The 10,274-nt window shown below is 40.1% G+C and overlaps 1 protein-coding gene across 1 annotated transcript; it reads left to right on the top strand.

Annotated features, from left to right (window-relative positions):
- Window positions 1-6,541: 6,541 nt before the first annotated feature.
- Window positions 6,542-7,445, top strand: LOC147884803 (17.4 kDa class I heat shock protein-like). Its single transcript, XM_087397908.1, has 2 exons — window positions 6,542-6,769; window positions 7,023-7,445. The coding sequence occupies exons 1-2, from the start codon at window positions 6,679-6,681 to the stop codon at window positions 7,274-7,276; spliced, it is 345 nt and encodes a 114-aa protein (XP_087254034.1). The 5' UTR covers window positions 6,542-6,678; the 3' UTR covers window positions 7,277-7,445.
- The last annotated feature ends 2,829 nt before the right edge of the window (window positions 7,446-10,274 follow it).

Raw genomic sequence — 10,274 nt, 5'->3', positions numbered from 1 at the left:
GGTGGAAAATCATTGTGATGTGGCAAGGTGATGTGACAATTCATGTGATGATGTGGAAGAGGGTGAGCTGATGAGGTGGACATTCATGATGTGTGAGGTGGCAAGAGGTGGGGAGGTGGCATGCATGACCATAGTCAAACTTTCTTACATGGCGGGATGATGACGCAATTTAGATGAGCTATCTGATGAGTCAGTCTTCCACATGTGCACCATGCCAACCCCCAAATGGCGGCCACTAGGATTGCCTTTCCAAGCCTAATTAGGCTTGGTATTTGGATTGGCTAGCCCCTTTTCCCTTTTTTCCTTTACCACTCCTCTAATAAGTGAAAGTAAAAATCAATCTTAGATCTTTGAAAATCCAACCATTAAATTTGTGATCTTTCAATTCTAGCACAAAACCTTGTGTTTCTACTAAGCCTCTATTAAATTGGATTTGTTCAATTAATCATACTACTAAAAAAATGTTGTGGTACAAAAAAATGTGCCTTTTTTTGTCCTTCATAAATTTACAAAAATTAATATTATTTATATAAATCCTTCCAAAAAATCAAGTTAAGTTCCACCATATGTAAACACACTTCCTATCAAGTTTCACCTTCATTTGATGTATAATGAGGGAGAAATTGTGAATCTAGTGTCATAGTGTCTGTTTGTGAAAAAGTGTGATAGGCGCTATGACCCTTAAGTCAGCCGGAAACAAAGTTTTTATGAGTAACTCCAATTTTTTATTAGATCACACCATTATGTGCACAAAGGCATGTGTGGTGTTTTGTCTTAGGACTTCAAGAACTAAATACTTAGGGAACTAGATCAGATTTCCCAATTTGTGTGCAAAAAAAGGATGTTCTCCCCCCTCCCAAGCCATGGAAAGTGGTCAAAAAGTGGACACCCTTAGCTTACTCCACCCAAGTGCGTACAAAAGGAAATTCATAACTACAAAAGAGCCCATCCCACCATGTGGCAATACCTTCTATTAAATGATGCCACTACTCCTTAAGTTGTAGCTATCTATACATCATGTGGTAGGTACCAAAATATTAATTTGTAGCTATCTATCCACCATGAGGCAGCTACCATGTGTTGTAGCCATCTATCCACCATGTACTGGACATGAGGTAGCTATCTATCAAGTATCTACCCTAGGTAAATATCTACCATTGTGTTCTAGCTATCTATCCATGATGTAGTAGCTACCATGGTGTTGTAGCCACCATGAGGTAGCTACCACCACGTTCTAGCTATCTAACCACCATGCAGTAGTTATCACAGTGTTGTAGCTTCATCTCTTATCTGCTAGTAGCCAACATGGCTACCACCTACTGTGTGTCAGCTACCAATTTCGGAAGGGCCTAGTAGCTAGCATTTGGTGGGCAAGTAGCCAACATTCAGAGCTTCACAGCTACCTTACTATGGGTTGTAGCTTTCTATGCACCATGTATTAGCTACAATTGTGTTGTAGCTACCAACTCTTTTCTAATAGAGTTGCTAGTAGATGCTAAGTACTGGCCACCTAGTGTGTGGAAGTTACCATTTGTGGCAGGGCCAGATAGGTAGCATTTGGTGGGCAGTAGCCACCCTCTAATGCATGGAAGCTACCATACACTGGACAAGCTTGGTAGGTAGCACATGCTAGATAATTAGATATCTACAACTTTACAAGCATGTACCTGGCACCTCATACGCAGATAGATACCACTGGCATAATTAAAAGCAGGTAGGATACAAAAAACAAATTCAAGTTGGATGATTTGGGAACATACGCTAATGAATGCTTTTGTACAATGCGTCACAAACATCAAAGAGCACTAATGATTGTATCTTTGGTGTAATTATCTAGCTGCATTCTTTGTCCATACATTCATCTGAGCTGGTGGCAAGGTGTACAAAACATAACATGTTGTATGCATGCTTGCATGGAAGTAAGAACATACACAGTGCTTTGGCATCATACATCAACAAGCCAAAAGTTGTACAAACATAACATAAATCATATGTGTCGATATCAACAGATACACACATTACTCTCATGTCTTTCTTGAAAGTCAAACTCCACTTCATCCCTAGCCATAAGATCAATAGATTTTGTGTCTACCAAAGAATCGTGAAGTGTATCAATGTTCAACATCAACCTCCCAATTGTGTGCCTTAGTTGGTCCATATTGCTTGCATCACCTATCCTAGCACTCTCCTCCACCTACAAGGCATGCTACATCTTGAACACAGAGTCTCCAACTGTGCCATAAAAGTATCTACTAGTGCTCTCGCTCTCCCTTATCATGATGCATATCTGCCTTCTGTGCCTCAAGTGCCTTCACTACCCCATTTGTTTCTAAGGCTCACCAGTGGCTCACCCATTGTGCAAAAAATGAAGTACATGTTTGTTTTCAAACATGGTCCAATCGCGGATGGGGGTCTAGATACAGAGGGGGAAAAAGCATGGGTAAATCTAGAGGGCCATCCAACTCATTGGGCCAGGAGTGAGAAAACATGCGAACCATTCTTACTGAGTATTGAACCCAAGCAGAGTGAGGGCAGAGTGTCTCCAAAATATTCTTTTCAGGTCAATCATTCATTGAAGCAATAATGAGGCATCTTTTATTTATATCATGCCACTAGATGGTGTGAATTACCACACTTGGTGCCCATCTTCCTCCCCATTTTCATTATATGTGGCCGGGCAAGTGGTGTGAACCTAGCCTAATAGTGCTAATGAATGCATTTTGAAAACTTGTACTAGCACACTATCTAAGTCTACAAGAGGGAGGGCATCAAACATTTTCTTCTTCAAACTTTGACCTGACCCTGTGGGTGTATCCCCTACCTCAACTGGCACAACCTTTTCCATTCAATAAGAATTTGGAGGTGCATCCATAGAGCAAAAAGGTGCCCACCTCTATCACTTCTGCATTAGCTTTCCAAGTTCCATATTTGCATAACACGCTCTCAGAGAAATCGACCCAATCAATTGGCCCCCTAAATAGATGTTCAAAGAGAAACCCCCTTGCAAATGATTTCATGACCTCTAGACCATAATTCCTAGGAGGTTCTTGGTATACAGTCATAAGTAAAGTATAGAAACTTGCCCAAAACTCTAGCCCCACTGTCCAATACTTAACCTTAGATCCTCTCTTAGGCACAACCTCAAAACAAACCAACCAATCTTGCACAGTGAAATCATCCTCGCCAAGGAGTTGTGCATCATGCATACTGTCATAGAGGTTGTATACCTCATGCACTTGGGCATTAGTCATGCAAAAGAATTTTTTCATCTTGAATGCCACAAATGGAGGATGCCACCCATTCTCAAAGACACAGTGGGAAAACAAAGATGTACTCAATTAACCTTGAATATACTCAGATAAAGTAGAAACTAGCAAACAAATGAAAATGAACCAAAGGGACTATCAAATCCATGAACTATTGACTATTTAGTTAGAAACAATGGCTTGAAAGATATGACTTCAATCTAAGCACTTAAGTAATTCAAGAATGGCTTGAATATGAGCACTTAATTGATTCAACAAACTTAAGAGTTTTGTTTTAAGTTGCAAACATCTTTCCATTGTGCCCTATAATTCTTTCTCTACAATGACTTGAAAGATATGACTTGAATTAGAAACAATGGATTGAAAGATATGACTTGAATATAAGCACTTGAATTCAAAGAAATTAATAGTTTTGTTTTAAGCTGCCCACACCTTTCCATCATGCCCTAGAATGCTTTCTCTGGAATTCTTTCTCTACTGCAAACCACACACATAACCAAACATTTTAAGCTTGCATCCTCTACTCAGATATAGCAGCGTTAGGTAATGTTGCTTTCTTATCTAGAAGTAGTCCGAATGCTGCACAAGTGACTGTGACCGCAAGAGAATAGAAACAACCCCCACGAAGTTGCTACATTTAGGTTGCTTGGCTTCATGGCTTTCAAGGTATTGTGAAATGTCATAATAGCCGCTCTAGCTCTTCTCAACAACATGGATTGCCTATTGAATGCTACCTCACAATCCTTGAGCGACAACACAAAGACAATATTGCATAGTTGGGAAAGCTTCAACGACACCCTTGCATAGCTGGAACTAAAGATATACTCCGTAATATTTGGAGAAGATTGCATGCTATAAGAACGTGCATCTAACCTTGCATGCATATGCTTTAAAAGAAAATCCGATCTTGAACGAGATAAATTGACACAACATAGAAATGAAATTAGAAACCAAACCAGAGGAGATGGACTATCAACCTCCAGCACTTTCGATGGTGTTCCTTTCCTTAAGGAGATGGTGATGGTGATGGTGGTTAAGGTGAAGGTGGAGTCATTGCCTTCTATTTTCTAGAGGATGAAGGTATACCCAGTTGTCTCCTTTTCTTTAGCTAGCCCAAAAGGGTGAGATACCTTCTATTTCATGTGGTCTGGGAACAAAGGAGGAGTCAAGGATAAGGAATCACTGAGTCAAGAGAGGGAGACGAAAGGAGGAGGCAGAGGGTTTCTCTATCCCGTGCATCTTCATGATGCCTCGACTGTGTGCAATAGAGGTGAGCCTCCAACAATAGAATGGTAGAGCTAAAAATGGAAACTAGCATTGAATCCAACAAAGCTGTAGAGTTTTATTCAAATTGGCACTGACTACCAGCTCTACTAATTATGGTAGCAAGCCATCCTTAATGTAATCACTACAAAAAGTGCTAGCTAGTATACCACCCAATCATGCTTATACCCACATAGCTAGAGGGTGGAGACAAGGGTGGAAGTACGAGTAGGGTGGAGTAGGAGACGAGGGTGGAACTGTGGTTTATTGTAAAATTTAAATGCTTTAAAATATTTAAATCATCAATTTGAACTGAGTAATTTCAATCTCCCCCAAATCCCTAAGAATAATCTGTTGAGATTAAGGGACTTAAGAATAGGTAGATGAGAAGTATAGATGAACAAACTAATGAAGGAATTCGGTAAGATCCAATGGGGTGTATAAATAAAGGAGTTACTAAAGTATGGAATAATGTAAGCATGCAATAAGGTGTTAAGCATTTTTTTAAAGAGAAAGCTCATGCTATGACATGAGTTTGTGAGGGCAGCTAGGAAAGAGGGATGACAAACAAGGAGAGTGCTTTTAAGAAATACATAATATTTTTAAAAATGTTTTTTAGGACTTATTGTAAGTTATCTATTAGAATTATTAATTAGTAATTGGACTATTGCTACTCATGATAATAAGGAAATAGCTTTAGTAGACCCTTTTATTTTATCATAGATAACAAAACCCTTTATTAATATGTGAGATAAAAATTCATAAAATTGGACTGATACCACATAATAGAAGTTGCAAACCTTAATCTTTAAATAGAAACTTAGCATGTGGGCTTCTTGAAATGAGAGTGATCATTGAAACACAATTTATAAAATTAATCATCGAATAATACCATTGTGAAAAAACAACCTTCATAAACTTGTTATGTAGCACCATCTCTTAGGAGAAATGCTTTCAAATGCGATGTCCCATCTCTCCCTCACTTCTTCTTGGCACTTTTGAGCAAGATTGTTTTCTAAATTTTGATAATGTCTCTAGAACTTTATCCATCCCATTTTTCCATGGTTGTTTCCCATAAGTTGCCTGGTGGCAACAACTAATTGGAAGAAAGTGTCTTTTACTTGTTAGCATTGCCTCCTTAAAGGTAGTGCTATGGTGGAGGATTGAAACTCTGTTGTGAATTTCCAAAAAATTAAAAATTGAGATCATCCTATAAAAATTGCCTTTTAATAGCTGGGCAACACCTTTTGAAAAATAGTTTGCTTCTCTTTCTGGGGGGTTCACTCTATGCAAATCTTCTATATCACGTGCATCAAGGCTTGATTTAAAAATCCCTTATCTATGAATTCTTTGTGAATAAAATGCTATTCAATTTGTGAATAGTCCTTTTAAATGGTACCCTTTTGTGTGTAAAAACTATGCAAAAGAAATATTAAAAAAAACCCCTCTATTGAACCCATGTAATATGCTCGTACATATTTATGAGTGGCAAATCGACACCCCCCCCTCCGCTTGTCCCTCGCCCCCTCTCCCCACCCCAGAAGGCTTGCTTTACCACTATACTAGGAGGTAGTGCCCTCGTGCACTTTTGCACTCATGTCACAATATTGAAGAATGAAGAGGGTTGGGAAATTTAAAACTTGGTAATCAAGCGAAGTATTGAGAGATATATATATATATAATGAAGAGCGTAGGGAAATTTAAAACTTGGTAATCAAGCGAAGTATTGAGAGAGAGAGAGAGAGAGAGAGACAGAGATACATACATATACTGATGATAAGGCCCCTATCCTTTGAAACCCCGGCAATAAAGGAATGCAAAGAATAGAATAGAGATGTAACCGAGGACGGAAAGGTCTCTGCGGAACAGGATTTCCTTGGCTGGCAAGAAACATGTTGTTGCGTAAAGCTAGAAAAGCTCAGGCATCCAGCTCTTTCTTTACGGTGAGGGTTTAGAAATTGCTGTCGAGCCATTAAAGCTCTAAAGCTATACTGTTGTCGACTCATTAAAGCTACTGCAACGGAAGATGCTTCCAACCCCTCGACGTTTTCTCTTCCCCTCATAAATTGATCGCCTTTCTTTGCTTGCCACACCGTTGCGTTCGTTCTATCCTCCATCCCTTCGACGTCGACCTTACCACCACGCAGCCATGGACAGCTTCACGGCTTCCACCTACGGAGGAATTGATGTTGACTGGGTTGAAGATGACGAGGTCCACGTCTTCAAATTTGATCTCCCTGGTCAGTTAGCCGCGGGCAGAGCTACATTTTTTCCTCCTTTCGAGTTTCAAATTCATCTGCAGAATTTGTTATTAAGGTCTTTCGTGCCTTTTAGTGCCATTCGAAGTCTCCTAATACGGTTTGATCGTGTTCGATCTAGAATGATGGTGCACTAGTCATACAACGCAATAACTTTTCCCTCTATGGGATTTCTGCTATTGGAACACCTACAAGTTTTCTCTGAGTAACCTCTGAGAGATGCCTTGATTTCCAGGTTTGAAAACTGAGGACGTCAAAGTGCAAATTCTGGGCGGTGACACTTTACAAGTGAGCGGCACACGCAAGAGCACCAATAAGTTCTATGGCAAATGGCACATTAAGGAGAGGCAGACGGGCAGCTTCCTTCGGAAATTCCAGCTGCCAGGCGAGGTTCGTGCTGAGGAGGTGAAGGCTTACGATGCAGACGGCGTTCTGATTGTGAAAGTGCCGAAGAAACGTGTTCGCACCATTCCCATAGCCATGCTCTAGATTGTGCCAGCTTTTGCATGCCACAGCTGTAGAGTTTGATATCGCAATAAGATCTACGACGTGTGTGTTCTTCGTAACAAAATGCAATTGATGTATTCCCATATCACCGGACTTAACAAAACGGGCACACTCTGCCTCGGGGTGTATGGTATCAAGATTTTATGAGAATACGATGAGTGTAAATATAAGTTCTTGAAGTGTAATAAGTATATACATTATGCAACATACTATACGTGGGACACGAGTATAAATGTCTCCTTGCATCATTACACGCACATGCTATTTTATCTATAAATCATGCAAATTCTCCATCCATAATATCAATTATGCTTGTATAAGTAGTCATTGCAAACATGTAAACAATTGTGTACAAACATATGCAATTGTATGCACTTGAGAACATCTCTTCTAGGTGTATAAAGAAGCTCATAACTCCAAATGTGTGTTTAGAAACTTTGTTAATCATTCATCTACATGATTACGTTTTGTTCTCTCGATCAATAGCATTTATGTTCAGTTTCTTGTTCATCCCATTTAGCTCTCAATGCAAACATTTTTGCACGTTTGATGTCAAGAAAGGAGCGAGCTGGTGGAGAGGGAGATGACTTAACTGAGTGCATTCCTCCTGACAGGTTAGCCAAGGTAGTTAAGGAGAGAGTTGAAAGTTGCGGTGTGATAGACCTTGCTTGTTTGGGGAATGATCTCCAACGCATTAAGCTCTATAAGAGGGAGTCATTTCAGGCATGCGAGGGCTCTAACCGGAGAGTTGCCAGGTTTTAACTTGATATCCAACTGGAGGCTCTCTGTACAGAGTACAGCCGCAGCTTCTCGATTATGGTGTGCATATGTTGTTCCTTGGGAGAATCTTGAGTGAAGACAAGTTCCCTCGTTGGTTCTTATTAGCCTACCAGGGAAAATCTTCCTTGGTCAACTTTCGCTTCATTGGAAGGGGATTTTTTCAAGCTACCGTGGAGTCTGCACGTGAAAGGGAGTGGCTCATTTTTAGTCCGGTTGGGTATCAGGGAAATCTGGTCTACGTGATGCCTCCTTCACTCTAGAGGAGGTCTTCCAACATGAATGCCCAGTTTGGGTCCACTTTCGGAGACTTAATGAAATCCTTCACCCTCAGCTCAATATCATTTCAAGTCTCTTTGAAAAGGTTGTGTAGCCGAAAAGAGCTTCACCAAAGGTATGCATGCTGTGAGATAGATGCAAGGAATTGTTAGAGGCTCTGGAACTTGTCTTGCTTAATGGGTGGAATCTTTTCATGGAAATCTATTTTGGTGCTTTCTTGGATGCTTGCTATTTTTGTAAAAGAAGCAGGCATTTTGCAAAAGAGTGCCTGGTGGTCATTGTTTGCTTGGGTGTAGCCATTTTTGGTGAGGTTCAAGGACTTTTCTATATATAGGTATCTTGCATGACCCATAACTTATGCATTGCTCAATAGAATTCAGTAAACTTTGTCTTCAAGTTGTAGTACACATTCCAAACTTGAACATGACAACAAAAAATTATGAAATAAGGATTTGGAACAAGACCATTAAAGCATTACAACTGCTATGTTACATGTGAAGAATGCATCCTAAAGACTACAGGATATAGTAATTTATTCAAAAACATCAAAATTTTATTCTATACGTACATGCAACCAAGTAATCATTCAAAAGTACACTACGTGAGCTTCTCCTCAATCCATAACTTTTTTTTGATTTGTTGACAACCAAAACGGATTGAAAATTTGGAATCCAAACTAGTGGGACTAGTGCATGGTGGTCTTAAAACATTGATAGTTGTTGTTATTGGTATCTAGATTCACCCTAAAATGGAAGAAGTTGGAAAAGTGTAATTTGTGCACGTCAAAATATATTTTAATAAATCCAACACTATTTACAATTCTTTTTCCATGCACTTGCTTGCTATATGTCTCATAAGCATGCCAAAGGTAATTGCATTTAATAATACATAGCATCAAACCCGATAGTGTGTCCTTTGGCCTATTTGTGTTTTGAAGCATTTTAGGCCACATTGCACTTATTTGGGATATCAAATTCTGTTGACGTGTATCACCAGAGGGGAGAAAATCGATGGCTGAAATTTTGCTACTCCCATGCATTTCGAATTTTCACACCTTCTACCCATCAAATCTTGGAAGATTAAGTACCTGCAACCTGCCCCGCCCTGCAAATGCCTTGCAACCCACACGCACCTCGACATGACCTTGCGCAAACTTTGGTTTGGGGTCAACATTAGCTTTGGTGTAGCCAATCGCAAAACTATTTTTGGGGCCATTTTGGGGCTGCGACATGATGCGCTTTTGGGTGAATATTTGAATTTTGCACGGACCCACATTCTCGTTGAAATTTTTTTCGGCGTTATGAAGGTGCACTGGCATAATAATAATGAGATGCAATCTATTTGTTTAGAACACCACATAGCTCGACACATGGCATCTCTGCACTGCTTCACATAGTGCAGTCTCTGGCCTACGCCGCCTGATTACTTATTATCGCATAGCCTTTTGCTGTAGCTTTGCCCCCTATCACTGGGCACACACCCATGCAAATCATTAAAATTGAAGGTTGGCTCAGTGGAGAGACCACTGCATTGGTTCTTGTCATAATAATTAGACACAACCTATCATTCAAAACACTGTCGCATAGCATAGTGACCACGTATCATCATGCAGCCTTTTGCGACTTCTTTGCCGGCAGCCCATGCAAATCATAGGTTGGCTTAGAGAGACCACCGTGCTGGTTTTTGGCGTAATAATGAGACACAATCTATCATTATGAGCATCGCCTCAGCACAGTCTCTGGCATGACCACCTATCATCGCCCAGAATTCAAGGTTCTCTTGGAGAGACCACCGCGCTGGTTCTTGGAGTTATAGCTCCATTACCTATTTTTATGTATTATGGGAGGAGATCTATGAAAGCCACCGTGCCAGTTCTTGGTGTTACATATTTGTCTACCAAGGAAAATGTATTCTGTTGTGCAAC

This window comes from Dipteris shenzhenensis, chromosome 26 (assembly GCF_047967505.1).
Source record: "Dipteris shenzhenensis isolate YYH24624 ecotype China chromosome 26, Dip_SZ_1.0, whole genome shotgun sequence".
NCBI lineage: Eukaryota > Viridiplantae > Streptophyta > Polypodiopsida > Gleicheniales > Dipteridaceae > Dipteris > Dipteris shenzhenensis.
The sequence above is the reverse complement of the archived record's forward strand: the minus strand, read 5'-3'. Positions and strand labels throughout refer to the sequence as shown.